At 41.0% G+C, this 19,480-nt stretch overlaps 1 protein-coding gene across 10 annotated transcripts in view; it reads left to right on the plus strand.

Annotated features, from left to right (window-relative positions):
- AFF3 (ALF transcription elongation factor 3) overlaps positions 1 to 19,480 on the plus strand; it is a 545,430-nt gene that overhangs the window by 425,943 nt on the left and 100,007 nt on the right. For all 10 annotated transcript variants that reach the window (XM_074332377.2, XM_074332383.2, XM_088796019.1 and 7 more), the window contains one exon: positions 9,401 to 9,452. In XM_074332377.2, coding sequence (XP_074188478.1) covers positions 9,401 to 9,452 — 52 coding nt within the window. The remainder of the gene's footprint in view (positions 1 to 9,400; positions 9,453 to 19,480) is intronic.

Below are 19,480 nucleotides of genomic sequence, written 5' to 3' on the forward strand. Positions count from 1 at the left end.
GAGAAGCTGGCACCATCTCCCAGGTCCATCTGTGTGCCACCTGGCACAGAGGCACTGGGCTGCAGTCTAGTTACTGCCCTTGCTCTTGGTCTCCAGGAAGCCTTGAGCATTACACAGTTACAATGCTGGTGCCTGAAGGAGAGGTGCTCTCCTGCACACCATATCGCATGGGAAAGTTTTCCATAAAGTGGTCAAACCCTCTGTATTTATATAGGACTCGAGCATCTAAAAGCACCGCCATGTCCATGTTCTCTATAATTTTTAGAACAACCATTTGAAATGTCTCACCTGACAAATGAGGAAGTGAGAGCTTAAGGAAGTGACAGGACTTCATCCCAGGCCCTTGACTCCCAGTACTGGTTCTTGGGCCATTTACTCAAATTCCAACCTGTTAGTTGTATCAGTGTCCCTGCTAATACTCCAGAAGTTTTCCCCAATGTTGCACCCATTAGTAAAGGCACAAAGCCTTGGAATTCAGAGCAACAAGAGGCTGTAGAGTTCATTTTATCCACACTTCAATTTTGGAGATACAGAAATGATGTCCAGAGAGATTAAATGGTTTTCCTAAGTTCCCAGAACTAGTTAGGGACAGAACTCAGACTGAAATGCTGGCCAGCCTACTGGCTGCCATTTCAGCACTCATTCCACCACCCCACACTCTACTGCCGTTGACCGTGTCTTTTTATTAGTGAGTTTCATTTTCCTTTGATTTCTGTTTATTTTAATATACTAGAATCGGGTACCATTGAGAAAGGCCGTTGCTTGATTACAATTTCGAGGACACATGTTCTTTCTGTATCTCACCAGCATTTGGCAGGTTTCCTAAATAAGGCTGCCTTCTTCAAGGGTCTTAAGTGGTTGGAAATGAAATCCTGTCCACCAGTGAAGACGGGCCTGTGCAGAGGGTGGCAGGTGGACTCAGCCTTTAAGTGGGAGAAAAGGACCATTGGAACTTACTGTCCTTAAGTAAAAACAAGTCATAGAAGAGACACAGTGCACCTTCACCCAGGGAGACTTTGGCCAGAATCAGGAGATCCTTTGTGATTTCATCGACAACCAGAACAGATCCTGTAGAGGGAGTTCAGGAAGGAGATAAGTGTGAGCAAATGCCATCTCCCTGTGCACCACCATTGCCTCAGAAGATGTAGATATGACAACCTGGATGGGAGAACACCAGAGTCGGGAACTCCAAGGTCACCTAGACCACCCCTTTGTCCTGTTCCTGATTGCTCCATTGGCTTCCAGACGAAATAACTTCATGAGTCTTGGACACACTAGATCACCAACCTCCAGTGCAAGCCTATCCTAGCCTTCCCGGTTCCCAGTTAACTGGAATTGCATGAACTAAACTCTTCTGAACAAATGCAGAGAGGAAGGTGGTCACCGTTTATGAAAACAAACCCTGGGAGATGGTAGCACTGACCCGGAGCAGTGGACTCCAGAAAGAATGAAATGAGTTTTATAACTTTCCCTCCTGTGTTCCAAGCAGTGGAGACGGTGGCTTGGGGAATCCCTTCAGAGGGGTGTACTTGCATAACGAATAGGCTGTCATGCACTGCTAATGGCCAGAATAGATATTTGCATATGAAAATGTTTAATGGGGAGTCATAAACATTTTGTCTCTGGCTTTAAATCTCAAATAGGCGGAGATAGTAATGGCACCTGCTGTAGAAACAAATCTGCAAATCAAATCAAACAACCCAATTAAAATTCATATTTTTAAAAAGCCACTAAGATATAGCAAAATGAAATGAACTTTCAAGAACTAAACGATTCACAGCTGATAAGGGACCCAAATGACAAAGAATTCCAGGGAAATCATATTAATTAAAAACTGCTGCTCTGTGAAATGACTGCCATTACATCCGCAGGTAGGTAAAGTGCCTGTTTGCAATACTTGTGTAAGACATAAAAGCGCGTGAGAAGCAGCTGGCCATCTGTTAAAGGCAGGCTACTATTTCTGTTTCCTGAGAAACCTCGGGCCTCAAAAATGATAGCACCAGCTATAACATCAATTTGTCTATTGCTTAATTAAAAAATAGTAACGCATGGGGACGTTACCATAATCGAATATTAAAGTTGCAAGGATAGTATTGGGTTCCTCCCTTCCTGAGAGCTAGTGAAGGAAGATTATCTTCAGATGACGCAGTTGGGTTCTCTTAGGTATGTCAGAGCTTCACACTTTTAAGGCACTTAAAAATGGCTAGAATGGCAATGACGGTTTGAATGTAGTGTGTGAGGGGAGCCAGCCCTGGGAGACAGATGCTTTCCATGGACAGGTTCCTGCCACCCACATGAGTGAGTGAGGAAATGCTTAGGAGCTTGCATGCTGATTCTACCATTGGTGGTGAGGCAGAGTTTCCACTCATCTTCCACTTTCAGAGAGCGGTCCCCCTGACGTGGCCCTTGGCAGACTACAAGGGGAAGTATTTGTACTTGATTTCTTCTGAGCAGTCTCCCATCACACCCTTCCCTCTACACAGTTCATGCAAGGCCCTCTCTCCCTCCGTGAAAACTAAGACCATTCAGAAACTTTTTGACCCTTTACACCAGTTGTATTTTGGGGGGAATGGGATGGATGAGGAAGGGGTGGTATTATAATGTGCCTGGAACAATAATGTTAAGAAACTATTATCTAACATAGTTCCCCCGTGAAAAGTGGATGGAATCTCCATCACCTAACTGCATTTTTTTTAAATCCTGCTTGAGATTATCATGCTAAGTGAAATCAGTTAGAAAAAATTGAGAACCATATGATTTCACTCATATATGGGATATAAACCTGAAAGCACCAAAACTCATAGACACAGACAGCAATATAATGGTTACCAGAGGATAAAGGAGGAGGCGGAGGTAGAAAAGCATAAAGCAGGTCAAATATATGGTGACGGAAGGAGAACTGACTCTGGGTGGTGAACACACAATGTGATATATAGATGATGTATCACAGAATTGTACACCTGAAACCTATGTAATTTCACTAACCAATGTCACCCCAATAAATTTAATTTAAACAAAATCCTGCTTGAGCCCTTTACATGTCTCCGGTCTGGTTGCCTGGTGCAAACTCCACTGGGAAGTCACAGGCCGGCCCTGACGTGGCGTGCTCCTGACAGCGGTCGGACAGCTCCTCAGGCGTTCAGGGCATGAGTCCAGGAGCTCTGCACTGCTGGCTGCACCTCTGCTCTCTGGCCTGAATTCTCAAGGTTCGATCTTAATGTCTATTTTATTCCAATGTCCTTGTTGTCATCAGACAGTGTGTCCTGCTGACGGACTCCTGGCCACGTGGCTGACCACTGGCTCCCTGGGCAGATCTCCTGTGCACTCAGGCCAAGTTACATCAGATCAACCAATCATGGCAGCAATTATAACCTAAATTACATTCCCCCTCCACAGCCTCTACCGAACATCATCTTTTCTTTGCAAAAGGGCCTGAAAGTCGAGCAAATGGCTTCGTTTAAGGCTTTATTACAGAAACATCTTCATCTCCTCAACAACTTTGTTGCCTAAATTTAAGAAACCCATGCAAGTGTCTTAAAAGCTCTAAGGCATCACCCTCAATGGTGAAAGAGGAAAGTTAATGAAAACGAGCATCTGTTGAATGCTTACCCCGTGCCAGGTTCTGTGCTAAGTTCATTCCAACGACTGTGCAGTGGTTTCTCTGGAAAACCCTTGGAGGCAGGTGTGCAGTCTCAGCTAGTTGAGTAGCAGAGTTGGGACTCAACCTGGGCAGTCTGACTGCCAAGCCTGCTGCCCACCTCAGAGGAGTTGCTGTGGGGAGTGAATGAGGGCACATCTAGAAAGCGCTTAGCAAGCCTGGCCCAAATATCCATTCAACCTTGAGAGCTGCTACTATTTGATGGGAGATGAGTCATCTCTGAGGACTGTCAGGGGCATGAAGGGGAGGGGCTAAGGGAACATGAAAGGGGTGTGGCTCTGGATGGGTGCCATCCTCCAGGGAAGGCTGGTGGTGCTCAGATATGGGAGTGTAGCAGGATGCCCACACGAGCCAGTGTGGTGCCAAAGCACAGGCCATGCCCTTATGTGCAGATGACCCATCCCAAACTGTCCCCGGCCCTTCTGAACATCAGCCTTTGCCTTTTTTCAAAAATGGCCTCAGAGATCCCCGGATGCCTACCCATCCAATGGCCTAACCTACCTTTACTTGCATTTTCTTTTCCTCTTGGTTTTACAACTTTATTTGTTGTTTGTTCTTGTTTAATATACCTATGCCAATCTGTTTCCTTCTAGAAATAGACAAACGATAAAAATGTTGTCAAGTGGGTGAAATTGGAGTTGGGGGCACAATGACAGCAGTGCCACCGATGTGTGTTGACCCACGGCCTCAGTCCACGTGCCACACACCAAACCCTGACAGTTCTTAGGCTGCCGTGGGTGTCACCGTTCTTCTCTTTTCTTCTCTAACCATGTTTTATTGTTCAGCTATAACCGCAGATACAATTCAGCATCCCGGGCTCCCTCAGAGGCCACTTACATGTTTCCAGCATTAAAAGTGGGCGCGTTGTGAACGTTAGACCAGAGGTGAAGAGCATGGTGAATGGGAAGTAGTGCTGTGCTTTGGAAGTTGCTCTGCTGTGACCGTCACAACAAAGCGGAATGGCAGGGCCCCGTACTCAGATGGCCTAAGCCTCCCTTACTTCAGCAGGATGTCTGTCGGGTTTGGGGTCTCAGAGTGGCAGTGACTGTCTATCCCAGGCCTGGGTTGCCTGTGTTGGAATAGCCACATCCAAGATTGCTGTGGGATGGGTGTGTGTCTGTTTGGCTTACCGTTTCCGTTACCATTTGCTCGAATTCCGAGAGGTTCTGACGTTTCATTGGATTCCAACTTCTCTTGAAGTCTCTCTTGAATACAGAGTCGTTTTCCATTTGATCCTCTGTTTCTGGATCTCAGCCAGAAACACACACAAAAAACTTTTTTTTTTTTTAATATGAGAGGCAAATTCAGTGACAGAGTGATTGCTGTTCACAAGGCATGGTGGACCTCTGCTTTTCTTCTGGAAACGATGACCACGTAGATGAGTCTCACTACAGAAATGACAAAGCCGAAGCCCACAGATGCAACTCGCCTGGGGTCAGGGGCCGTGAGAGGCAGTGTGAGATTCCACCAGACATGCGTTTATGTGTCTACATACACATTTAGAGCATGCTTACAAGAAACAAAACTCAGCTGTACTCCCTTCCTTAGAAGAAACCCTTGCACATTGTTTTTACTGTTGTGGTTACTTTCAGCAATGCCAGCTTCATGTGGTGACCAAGTCACATGTCTGGGTCACAAGGTCCCTTGCTTTGGGGCTGCTGGGGTTTCCAGCGGCCTTGAAATCTGTGTACGCGATTCCTGTATAAAGAGAAAACGTCTCAGTCAGCCTCGACATGACTTCCGTGTAACAGCAAGGGGGTTGTGAATGGCGATTGTGTGTCCTGCTCCCTTTTCCTACCCACAGATGAGACCACCCACACTTAGAACAGCCTGTGCTCACAGGGCAGGCCGTGAGGTTAAACCAAATTGCAGTGGGCAGTTTACCCCAAGAGAGGGAGTGAGGGGTGGAGGCAAGAAACTGCCCTGCTCCTCTGGTGTTTTTCATCAGAAAGGCATGTATGTGTACCTTTTGGTAGGAAAATAGTCTTGGGGAAGGTGCCCCAACCCAGCCAGCAAATGCATTGTACCCTGTGTCATCACTGTGCTAGTCACCAGGGACTCACGGATAAAGAAAACACAGTCCCCTTCCTGGGTTCTTCCCAAACCGTGCTCCAGTAAATCCCCACGATGTCGCTTATCTTTGAAGCCCAGTGTATAAGGTCTTAAGGGAAATGAATGGCACGCCAGCAGGTAAAGAGCAATTGGGGATACAGCTCTGCAGTCTTTGCTAATGTTTTGTTTGTTTGTTTGTTTGTTTGTGGTTAAATAATAAGAGAGCGATACTTCTCCCTACTGGTAGAAGAGTCGTAGCCCATGGGGATACAGATAAAGCGTCCTAATGGTTAAGGCCTTAGTGGTACCCCAGAAGTGCTCAGCAATCCCCCGTGTGCTCTCTAGAACAATGCAGGAGTTTTCCTATTTTACAAAATAGGGGGCAAATGTATTTCCTAGACTCATGGAATCTAAAGCAGGATTGGACGTTAGAGATTACCCAGAATCACCTTTATTTTACAAATAGGGAAATATTCGTAACATTTTATGGGACCGGGACTGAGGAAGTTAAATGACTTGCCCCAAACACGCAGCCAATTGGGGCAGAACTCGTCCCATGCCTCACCCTGGCAGGTCTTTACCCCACATGCACCCCAAAAGTCACTGAAATGACTTATAAAATTATTCAGAGGAATATAGTGATAATAGTCCTATAATTGGCTTTTAAAGGAATCGAGGCACATTTTAGGGGACAGTCTTTGGAAGGTGACTTCAAGGAGAACAGTGAGTGTTTTAAGTACATGGGCTAAGTGACCTTCAGACCGAACCCTGGCGCCCAGAGGTCTCTGAGAAATGGACTCCCCCCGCCCCCGACAGAACAGCCCTGCATTTGTGTTATATATAGAGTGCACTTCTGAGTGAGATTTCTTCTGAAATGACTTAATCTGAAAACTACTATTCTATAAAGAAACAATCCAGCAATGCTGATAAGAATATCATTTTATCATGAAATAATAGGGTTTGAAGTTTTATTTCTTTTTTCACTTTTAACTTTGATGGACCCAAAACTATGCTTTGCCAGAATGAATCTGAGGGATGCACGGAGCACTAGGGAGTTGCCTTCAGAAGTTTTCCAGAAAGTTCCCTCCTATTTGGTTTTCCTCATCCAGCAGAATCTTTGGGCAGATGTCTTCTCCAGATCTCTGGCTGGTGGAAGACGTAAGCAGCTGCTGCTCACACTCAAGTGTATTGTGTTTTACCTCTCGGCATCATCCTTGACCTTTTGTTCTGTTTACCATAAATGGAAGTGGAGACATAGCCCAGCACCTACCAGATGGAAAACACTGAGCACATAGTTGTAGAATTAAACGTCACAAAGAAAAGCACCTGTTTAAGCTTTTTAGCCTCAGATTCTTGAAGCAGACCATCTTATCCTATTGTGAAGGTTAACTTTCATGATGTGGCAATTTGTTACTTCTAACTGCATCAGAGGAAAGGGACTTAAAAGGAACAAATTTTTTATTAAATTTATTGGGGTGACATTGGTTAGTAAAATTATATAGGTTTCAAGTGTGCATTTCTATAACACATCATCTATATATTGCATTGGGTGTTCACCATCCAGAGTCAGTTCTCCTTCCATCACCATTTATGTGACACCCTGCACCCTCTTCTACCACCGGCCTCCCCACCTTACCCTCTGGTAAGCACTAAACTGTTGTCTGTGTCTATGAGTTCTTGCTTGTTTGTTTGTTAGTCTTGTTCCTTTGTTGCTTTCAGTTTTATATCCCACATATGAATGAAGTCATATTGTTCTTGACTATTTCTGTCTGACTTATTTTGCTTAGCATAATAATCTTAAGATCCATCCATGTTGTCGCAAACGGCAGTAGTGGCCAAGTAGTATTCTATTGTGTATATATACAATATCTTCTTTATCCATTCATCTATTAAAGGACAATTTGGTTGTTTCCATGTCTTGGCCACCATAAATAAGGCTGCAGTGAACATCAGGGTACATACAGGTCTTTACAGATAAATGTTTTCAGATTTTTTGGGGTAGATACCCAAGACTGGGGTTGCTGGATCATATGATAATTCTATTCTTAGTTTTTTGAGGACCCTCCATACTGTTTTCCATAGTGGCTGTACCAATTTACATTCTCACCAACAGTGTATTGAAGGTTCCTTTTTCTCCACAGCCTCTCCAACACTTGTTGTTGTCTTATTGGTGATAACCATTTTAACAGGTGTGAGGCGATAGCTCATTGTGGTTTTGATTTATATTCCCCTAATAGCTAGTGAAGTTGAGCATTTTTTCATATATCTGTTGGCCGTTGTATGTTTTCTTGGGAGAAGTGTCTGTTCAGGTCTTCTGCGCACTTTTAATTGGATGGTTTGTGTTTTTTTGTTGTTGAGTTGTACCAGTTCTTTATATATGTTGGATATTAGCCCCTTATTGGAAGTATCATTTGCAAATATATTTTCCCATTCGGTTGGTTGCCTTCTTGTTTTGTTGACGGTTTCTTTTTCTGTGCAGATTTTTTTTCGTTTGACATAGTCCCATTCATTTATTTTTGCTTTTACTTCCCTTGCCTTTGAGGTCAAATTTATAAAATCCTCTTTGAACCCAAGGTCCGTAAATTTAGTACCTACCTATGCTTTCTTCTATGCAGTTTATTGTTTCAGGTCTTATGTTTAGGTCTTCAATTCCTATTGAGTTAATTTTGGTATATGGTGACAGATAGCAGTCTAGTTTCATACTTTTGCGTGTGCTTTCCAATTTGCCCAACATCATTTATTGAAGAAGCTAGGCTTTCTTTTCTCCATAGTATGTTTTTGGTTTCTGGGTCGAAAATTATCTGCTAGTATATATGTGGGTTTATATCTGGATTTTCAATTCTGTTCCATTGGTCTGTGTGTCTGATTTTTGCAACTTTGTAGTACAAATTGAAGTCAGAGAGTATGATACCTCCAGCCTTGGTCTTTTTTTGTAGAGTTACTTTGGCTATTTGGGGTCTTTTGTGATTCCATACAAATCTGATGATTTTTTGTCTATTTCTTTAAAAAATACCATTGGGATTTTTGATGGGGCTTGCATTAAATCTGTTTATTGCTTTGGGTAATATGGATATTTTAACTATGTTGATTCTTCCAGTCCATGAACACGGAATGTCTGTCCATTTCTTTGTGTCTTCAATTTCTTTTAAGAATGTCTTATAGTTTTCAGTGTATAGGTCCTTCATGTCCTTTGTTAAGTTTATTTCTAGGTATTTTATTCTTTTTTGTTGCAATTGCAAAAGGAACTGTGTTGTTTTTTGTGGGGTTTTTTTTTCATTTCTTTTTCTGAAATTTCATTTTTAGTATATAGGAATACAATGGATTTTTGTGCATTGATTTTGTAACCAGCAACTTTATTGTATTCATTTATCGTTTCTGATAGTTTTTTGGTAGAGTCTTTAGGGTTTTCTATATAAAGAATCCTGTCATCTGCAAAAAGTGACAATTTGACTTCTTCATTCCCAATTCAGATGCCTTTTATTTATTTCTCTTGCCTGATTGCTCTGGTGAGGACTTCCAATACTATGTTGAATAACACTGGTGACAGGGGGCAAACTGTCTAAAAGGAACAAATTTTTAATTAGGAAATCAAATAGACTTCTTGCTCAAACATTGCTCTAATAAAAATATTTTGGTGCTAAATTGTTTTGCATTTGCTAAGTTTCTATACCTTTTTGTTTCTTCTTTCAGAATGCTAGAAGATGACCTTAAGCTAAGTAGTGATGAAGAGGACAATGAACAGGTAAGATTATCTTTTCTGTTGTGTTGTTTGAATGTGACTTGATGACATTAATCTGGTAGGCTTTCCTAGGTATTAACTGAGTCATACAAATACCGACTTGTCATGCTCTAGGGTGCTGGGTGTCCTCTGCTTATTATGAGGGTCTATGCCATTGTGCCAGTCAGTTAAAATATCTTGGCCTTAATTTCCCTTGAAACTGTAATTCTGTGCTTTTTATGGCCTAGAAACTAATAACAGCTATTTATGAAGAAGCTGACTGGGGGCAGGCTTCAACGTGAAATAGAGCCTCCTTTTTTGAAAAGCTAACTGGTCTTCTGGAAATCAAACCTGTAATCTTAAGCTCATTGGCATGCAACAGACAAGCTGTAAGCATTAAATATTGAGAAGTCTTAGAAGTCTTATACAGATATTATTAACTTTGAGAAGAAGCAACCGTAAAGGTGAGCTAAAATGATGAATAAAAAATAATCGTGCTCAGAATGGCATGTTTGTCTTAAATGATAAATGAGCTTGAAATAAACCATTTATCAGCTCGAGACATGAGTCGGGGTTTATAAATATTCTTCTGATCAGTGAGTTAAGGTGAAAAAATATCCACTTAACATTCATCACTTTCACCTCTGCACTTCAGGAAATGTTTGTATTTTAAAACCAGTTTGAAAACACTAAAGACAGATTTTCCGACACTTCTGTCTCCTTTTTCTCATTACCTGTATTGTATTTTGTCAGGTTTGGATAAATGTGAGAGGTATAAAGACGATTCAGAGAAGTTTTTTATGAGTCATTTTTAGATGCAGTACAAGACACTTGTGTATTCAGTTGATCTTGGAAGAGTTTTATATAGAGGCATCATGGAATACTTGCAGCTATCTTGACATGCGAATGCAAATAATGCACAGAGAGAGTGTACAGAGGTGAAATAAGTCAAAGAAAATTTCCAGGAAGAGCATCTGAGCAGGTGGCTGAGAGCTCACAGAAGTGTCTGCTCACCTTGTGGGAGAAGGTTGGACACCAAAGAAGGGACTGGACATGAGCTGGAACTCGGTGAATCTGGAAACTGCATTGACACACAGAGTAAACACCAAGGGAAGGAAGGTTACTAAGCGAGGAGACTGGCTCAGGTCTTGGGTTTCGAGATGGATTCACTCACGCTAGGTACATGCATCAGGGCACTCTGCTATCCATAATACAGCTATGTTGCTAGAAAGGGAGAACAACTTCACGCCTCACTTTGGTTCCTCATCTAAGTGATGATAAGCAAGTGATTTCATCTCTGTGTGTGTCTGTTTCCCCAAGGAGAGGTTCAAATAGGTGCATTGTGGGTGAAGTCACGACCAACGTATAGCTTGTGTACACTTTCTATTAGAAGAGGGATTTGCATGCTGTTTCATTCAGAAAGCCTTTCTAAATTTGGACAGAATCTCCTGAGTTATTTCCAGGAAACATTTCCACTGCAAACTCAGTTTTAAAAAACTACTTGTCGAGGATGCATTAGACACGTTCTCGAAGGCAGCAAGAACTTTTAGTTGGCTCATCTGCCTTTAGCAGTGATGTCTTTCCAGTCTGCAGCCATTGATAACATTGTGTTGTGAATATACAGGTCAGATCCTTTATTCTTGCATTTGGTTCCTGTGTGTGTGCACCTTCCCACCTTCTGCAATGAAAGCAGCTGACAGAACCAATGACTTTTATCCAGTAATCTCCTCTTTTAATTAGGGCCGCACACAGTGGTTTTCTGTGGTAGCTTCAGTAATTGGGCTACCACTAATTATATTAAGTTATCCAGCTCTGGCCTATAATTATCCCCTGGCCTAATCACAGATCCATAATTCCTATGCTTCTCAAAAAGACTAACAATACAGTTGTTTGTTTTTCTCTCCAAGACCAAAATATACATGTGGCCTGAAAGAGTGCACGGAGCCCATGCACACGTGCAACACACAAACACACACTGCATTTCTCTGGCATTGGGAGCTACAAACAATTAACACAAATGATTTTTTTCTAATATAATCAGAGTTTATCCCTAACTATACTTTTGAACCCAAAGCCTTTCAAAAATATATTGTATGTTTCCCTGTCTTGGTAAACATAGTATACTAAACTGTTTTTCTTACATGATACCTGGTCATCCTTGTGAACATTGGTCGCTGGCCTGTACAGCCACTGTGATAAAGAGACATCCATGAAAGTGTCAAGTTGCTACACCTGCCTGTCCTTCCTAAAGTAGCCTCAGACTCTGCTGCCTAATATTTTCTTCGTCATTATTGCCTTTGTGCTCTCAGAGATAAAGACACGGTAGTTTCATAGATAAGCACTGGCTCAGCATCCCTGCTCCCTGGGCTCAAATATTTGCCTGCTACTCAGTAGCTTTGCAACTTTGGCCCAGTCCCTAAACTGCTCTCTGCTTCAGTGTCACCATTTGTAAAACAGGAATTGATGTGAGGTCCCCAAAGCCTGGCCACTCCCTCTGAACTTGTGCTCACCTGTTATCTTCATGTCTCCAGATCCAACAGGCTTTTTCCCCCCTCTTTTAGTCAACTTATAATTGAATAAGACATACAGAGAGAAAAGCACATAACCCAAGGATACAACTTAATGAATATTCATAAATCACACACTACAACTAAAGTGCCCATGTACCCAGCCCCGAGCAAGATACAGACATGACCAACCTCTCAGGTTTCCTGTGTCCCCTTCCAGTCACCACCCTTCAGGAGAATAACCCCTTCTGTTTTCTAACGCCATAACGTTGCTTGTTTGGGGACTGTATATCAGAGGCATCATTATTTCAGAGGTGCGCTCTTATTTCTGGCTTCTTTTAGTCCACGGTATCTTTGTGAGACTCATCTAGGTTCCATGTCATTGACGTTCGTTCATTTTATTACTGGATCGTATTTCATTCTGTGTCTGTACCGTAAGCTGTGCCTATTCTGCTGGTGGCACGAGGCTGTTTGGGGCTATTAGCATTGTGCTGTTATTAACCTCCCTGTACACATCTTTTGGTGAGCAGATGGGCACACTTCTGTTGGGTCTGTGCCCAACAGTAGAAATACTAGGCCGTAGGGTGTGTGCGTGTTCAACTTATGTAGATTATCCCAAACCATTTTCCAAAGTGGTTGTACGGTTGGCATTCCCACCAGTAATGTAACGGAATTCCAGTTATTCTATAGCCTCACGTTTGTCTTTTTATGTTCATGAGGGATATTGTCCCAAAGGTTTCTTTTTTGTATTTCTCTGGTTTCAGTAAAAGGGAAATACTGGCTTGTACAATGAATTGAGAAGTGCCCTGCTCTTCCTGGTCTTGAAGATATTGTATAAAATTAATGTTAATTCTTCTTTAAATGTTTGACAGAATTCTCCATTGAAACCATGTGGGCCTGGAGATTTTAAAAACTCACAAATTCTATTTTTTTAATAGTTCAAGGCTATTAACTCTTCAGGTTATTTCACATTGGTAGGTGACGGTAGTATATGCTCTTACGGTAATTAGTCCATCGTGTCATTTAAGTCGTCACATTTATGTGTGTAGAGCTGTATTTCTTTATTGCCCTGTCTCTGGGGCTATAGTGATAGCTTCTGTTTCATTCTTCATACTGACCTTTTTTATTTTTGTCTTTGTCAGTCTTACTGGAGGTTTATCAATTTTATTGATCTTTTCAAAGAACTGGCTTTTTGCTTCATTGACATTCTCTATCAGTTTTTCTGCTTTCAATTTCATTGATTTCCTATCTTTATTATTTCTCCTTCTGCTTGCTTTGGATTCATTTTGCTGTTCTTTTTCTAGTTTCTGGAGGAAGCTTAGATTATCGATTTGAGACTTGTCCTGTTTTATAATGTAAGCATTTAGTGCTATGCATTTCATTCTCAGCACTGCTGTAACTGGGTCCCACAAATTTTGATATGCTGTATTTTCACTGTCATTCAGTTTAGGGAGACTTCCTTTTTGGCACATAGATTATTTAGAAATGTGTTGTTTTATTTCCACATATTTGGAGATTTCCTGTAATCTTACTTTTATTGATTTCTAGTTTGGTCCATTGTGGTCAAAGAATGCATTCTGTCTGATTTCAATTCTTATAAATTTATTATTTTTTTATGACCCAATACATGGTCTATATTGATATCTGTTTTGTGCTCACTTGAAAGAATGTGTATTGTGCTGATGTTGGGTGGTGTGTTCCATAAATATCAATTAGATCCTGTTGATTAATGTCGTTGAGTTATCTATATCCTTGCTGATTTTCTGTCTACTTGCTCTATCAATCATTGGATAGAGGAGTGTTGAAGTCTCTGATATAAGTGTCAATTTGTCTACTTTACCTTTCCATTCTATCAGTTTTTGCATCACATATTTTGCAGCTCTGTTATTTGGTGTATAACATTCAGGATTTCTTTGTCGTCTTGTTTGATTGACCCTCTTATCATTGTAATATTCCACGCTATCTCTGGTAATTTTGTTGTTCTGAAGTCTACTTGATCAATATAGCCACTGCTGCATTCTTTTAATGAATGTTTGCATAATGTAACTATTTCCATTCTTTTACTTTCGACCTGCCTATATCATTATATTTGAAATGAGTTTCTATAGACAGCATGGAATCATCCTATTTTTTTATCCACTTTGCCAACGTCTATCTTTTAATTGATGTATGTAGACCATTTCCATTTAATGTAATTATTGCTACATTAGGGCTTAAGTCTGCCATTTTATTGTTTGTTTTCTGTTTGTGCTCTCTCTCTTTTTTTTTTTCCTACTTTCTTTTTCCTGGCTTCCAGTAGGTTCCTTGAACATTGTGTAGAATTCCATTTTTATTTATCTATAGTGTTTTTGAGTGTATCTCTTTGTGTAGCTTTTTAGTGCCTGTTCTATGTTTTGTATTACATATACATAACTTATAACAGTTCACTGGTGATGGCATTTTACAAGTTTTCTCTCTTGGTATCCTATAAGTACCTCCATCATATAATTGATAATATGTGGATAACATGGGATTTGATTTTCTAGCTTTCTGACTTCTTGGGTGAGCAACCTAAATTTTAGTCTGTATCTTATTCATCTTTATTTCCCTACTGCCTACCAGGGCTGACTGGCACCTAACTGGAAATCCTTATCTTCCCATAACCAGGTTCACAGAACCACCTTTATCCTCACTCATCCTCTTCCTTCCCTCCTAGTACTGAAAACACTGCCTTCCTCTTATCTAAAATCCATCCCACTTCCTCTCAGTTACTTGGGGTCATATTCCCTTTACTCCTTTTGCCCCACCTGTCCACCAGAACTACTTGTTGGGTCAACAGTGACCTCCACAGACCTCAACGTGCTGAATTCTTTCAGTCTGTCATCTCACCAGAAGACGTACATCACTGGAAACTATTGGTCACCCACTTTTCTTTGGGTGTCTTACACCAAACTCTTCTGGTTTATTTCCTAGCCCTCTTACAGTTTCTTCTCAGGCTTCTTTGCTGACTCCTTCACCTCTATCCAATCTCAAATGTTGGAGCTTTTCAGATTTATCCCTGATTTCTTTTCTCCACTTTCTCTCTCTTTAGATGATCTCATCCATTCCGATGACCTTCAATTTGTATATGCTTACTATTTCTAAAGTTATATCATCAGCACAGACCTCTCTTCTGAACTTCAGACCTACCTGAATATCTCACAGACATTGGATGTCTCACAGACCTTAGATGTCTCACAAATATTTCCCATTCAACTTGTGCCAAAATGAACTTCTGGTCTTTACCACCTCTCATCCACCTACACACAGATATCTGCCTCTAGTAATTGTTTCCATTTTTAAAAGTGGTTCTGCCAGATGCCCAGTAGTTCAAGCCTAGAAACATTGGGCTCATCTTTGACAACTCCTCTTCCTCACTTAAATTTTAATTTTATCTCTAAGTCCTATAAATTTAACCTCCAAAATTAAATATTAGTCCATCCTGGCTAATCTAAACCAGTCTAGTAGACACTAGCATATTTCTTTACATCCCTCTCTAAAATACAACTCTTCTCGCAGTGATCTTTTAAAAATGTAAATCAGATCAAGTCATTTTTTTATCTAAAATCTTAAATACATTTCCCATTCCATTTGGGGTAAGAATCCAGAGCCCATAGTATGGCTTCACCCACTTCTTCCCCGTCACTTAACATTGAGCTAATTCATGGCCCTTCAACCACACGGGCCTTCTTTCAGCTCCTCCAACTCAGGTGTCTCATAGCCGCCAAGTCCTCGATTCCTTCATTTTTTTTCCCCAACCAACACCTACTTATCTAGTAAGTACAGCCTATGTTTCACTTCTTCAAGGATCCTCCCCTGGTTAGGCCTTCTCACAATAACCTTAACCCTTCTTCTTAAGTCTCCTCATAATTCTAGTTGTGTGTTGTGTTGAGTTTTTAAGATATCTATCCATACCAACAAGACTGAGTGTTTCCTGTGGGGGGCTGTGTCGGGCAGAGTAGAGGAGCTAAGTACTTGCTGAATGGATGCATGAGTAAGTAAATGCATAGGGCTGAGATGAACTGAGAATATTTCCTGCTGCCCATTGTCCAATATCAAAGATGACTTTTGCTCTACCTCTCTTTCTTTTACTGAACACTGTGATTTTTCAAATTAGTCTCATTCAAAGATCAAGTTGTTGGCTGGGAAGATAAAAGCATAAGTTGGCTATATAGATTAATGTACAAGTAATCTATCTATTGAGGAGAAAAACGTCTATTCAATCTCCATGGAAATGTCTGTCGTTGCTTCTTTAATATGCTTAATGCCAAGCTGTATTGAAGTTGTGACTTGTCAGATGTTACCTCAAACAGAAGTCTCCAAAACCAGGAGAATGGGTTTCTCCACAGCCTTCCCTTTCAAGGAAAGCAGAACTTTGTAACCTCTAGAGCAGGGATTGTGACAGGATTTACCCAGAAAGTTTGGAGATATAATGGAAATGGAAGCATATTCTCATATTTGCTCCTATAATTTTCATAGTCGATGGGGTTCATCCCGGAAATAGGACAAATGATGTGAGAATTGGTTTTCTTGTTTGTCTGGGTGAATGAGGACACGTGATACATGCAGTACTTTGTTTAATCCCCTTTTCGGTCACTCTAGGTTTTAACAAGTCCAAAGGCCAGCATTTCCCTGGGAGAATATGAAGAAATTAGAAGGTTTAAGACAAAATTTTTCCTAAAGGTACTAAGTCCCTAAAGGAGTTTTAAAAATGGATTTAGAGGAGAGAGATGCATTATATACTGCATGTCTTCCCTGTCATGTGAGGGTAAGCTTGGGAGGTTGGACACAGCAGATACCTAGATGAAATTATTACAGCACAAGCAGAGGGACACGGGATTAAGGCTCCCAACAAGGAGCAGCCTAGATAGTGTCAGCTGCAGACTGTTTCAGAGATGGCAAATACACAAGCTCAGGGAAAGTGAGGGAGCAGGATCCAAATTGCATGGCTACGTATGTGCCTGCAGCTTCCAGTAATTACATTATCCACACATATTAGGCAGTCTTTTCATTTTAATTATAGAACTGCATTTTTCTCTTCAAATGAGCATGGTTTATCCACTTAAACTGACAATTGTAATGTTGCAGGCCGTGATCACTGGATAGCATCTGTACAGGGAAATTCTCCTACTGGCATAATTTACTTCCTGCCATGAAGAAATGTTCCCTTTTAATCCCCAATCAATATTTGGAGAGCATGATTAATTTAATAGAGATCTAGGTAGTTAACATAAATCTTCAAGTTAAAGGGCCAATTCTTCTTATTTTAATGCACGGAGTACTAATTGGGTCTCTCGACAAGCATCTGAGTATGAATTAAGAGCCTGGCTGCATCGAGATGTCAGGATTGTAGGTGAGGTTGCTCTGAGTACTGAATTACTCTTCTTCTTGCTTTTTGTTACCTTGGGTTTCTGGTGGAGAGGCACAAGGAACATTCCTGTGTCAGTTCCCTGCTCTTTACCATAGAGGTCACTGGGTAACGAACATCACTTTGGGGCGTAATATTGAAAGCGATTGACCACCACAATGGGCGCTGTTCATTTTTACCCTTGTTCCTTTCTCGTCTGACAACTGCATAACAGAAAGCAGAGCTTTTAAAAAGAACCTCTGGGTGTGCATGTCAATCATCAGCCAAACGAATTAGCTGGATGATACGCAGACGTGGAATAAAAACATTGGAGGCTTTTGCAGCCCAACTGCACTTCCCTGGGTGCATTTTTCTTCTCGGGATCAGCTTGCTGGATGCTGAAGTTCTTGGCCTGTGAAAATTTATTACCCACAGAGTCAATCTGCATTCAGGCGGCCAAGTCTGAATAAATAGAGTCATTGTGCTTGTCTGGGATTTGTGGCCAGAGTTCATCCAGTCAGCCTGACATTCACATCCCAGGAGATTCATTAAAAGCCAACACCCTGGTATGTGCTCTTGAATCCTGCCAACATTGTAGAGAATTATATAAACAGGAGTGGAAGCAGTAATCAGGACCAGGTTTGAGGGGCAAGGCTCCAAAATGCAGTTTGTCCCGCGTTAGAAATGAACGGTTTTGTAGATGTGATTTGTAGCCAAACATGAGGTAGAAAATTTTTATGTAAAAGTCATTCTGAGAATAATCTTGAATGCCTACAAAGCATCAAACATTGCAATGCAAGATGCTGGCTTGTTGGTCCTGATGAATTTACACATTAGTAATATAGACTATGATAATTTAACCTGAAAAATTTAAAGTAAACTTTAAGTGCCAGGAAATGCCCTTCCCTCGATGACTATACAGAATAAGTATATAGTATTACATATAGTAAACCTCATAGCAAAATAGACCCCCAAAAAAAGTAGTTTATTTTTAATCTTGCATCAATGTTTTGCCTAAACTAGATACCCAATTTCATGATACTGACAAATTTATTTACTTTTAATATAAAAACAATAGTAACTCTAATTGAAAACTATTGCCTATCAGATCTGTCATCTGTATATGAAGTGATCATACATTTGAACCTTCAGTCACAATCAGTGAAACCCACACATTCAGCAGAAGGGTTTCGTTTCTTTCTCTAAGTCCTAAAACTTAGTTAAGTAATCATATTTTATAAATAAAATGTTACTGTCACCAGAAGCAAATGCAAAATTCTCTTAAGGTGGCCAATTGTATTATATCATGCCACTCTATAAATGTTTGTAAAAAGCACTCGCATAGGTGGAGATACACAAAAATGTAATTGCCTTTTTGCCTTTTTTTTTTCATGTTCATGAGCTGCAGTTTCCAAAATTGAAATGGTCGGCCAGCTTAAATGTCACCAAGCACAGATGTACAAAGGCCCACATCCTGTTGCCTGAAACATTTTCTCATGCCTCCTTTATGTAGGTTTGATTGTGACTAATCTCAGTCTGAGGACCCCGAGTGGAAATCTGGAAAATTATATACAAGTAAAAGATGATCCATTAAATTTGGGCAAACATATAATGAATAAAAAAACGGAGAATCATTGCTTTGTTAAGTTGAAGAATTCATGGAAGGAGATAAATTTTTTAAGCTAAGCCAAGTTTTTGTTAATGGTGCATATCGGTACCTCCAAACTATAGACTCTCCGTTGGGAAGACAGAAGAAGGGCCATGCATCATTTATTGATAGGCATGCTCTTCTCAGATACAACTGCCAGCAGGGCTGCTGGTTGGCAGAGGAAGTGGAATTCTCCCTCCAGGGGACATTGCTGTTTATGTCCTGTGACTTTAGTGGGTTTTTTCTTCAATAGTTTTTTCAGAAGGGGAGCCATTCAAGAATGGATGCTCCTTGGAGTATATGCTATCACTCAGGTCCAGGCTTGGCTGGCTTCGTATAGTAAAGGATTTACCCGAATCATTCAGGTGTTCGGTCCAGATAGGCACTTGGAAAGTTTTGTTTTTGTTTGTGTTTTCCCATACCTTCTCCAGGTGGGCTGGTTATCTCATGAGCACATTTTCTCAGGAGACTCTCCCAGCCTGTTCTTTCTACAAGAAGCACAATCATTTGTGGTAATGCAGCACCCCTTGGC

Source organism: Rhinolophus sinicus, chromosome 2 (genome assembly GCF_057876585.1).
Source record: "Rhinolophus sinicus isolate RSI-liver-muscle chromosome 2, RSI-T2T, whole genome shotgun sequence".
Classification (NCBI taxonomy): Eukaryota; Metazoa; Chordata; class Mammalia; order Chiroptera; family Rhinolophidae; genus Rhinolophus; species Rhinolophus sinicus.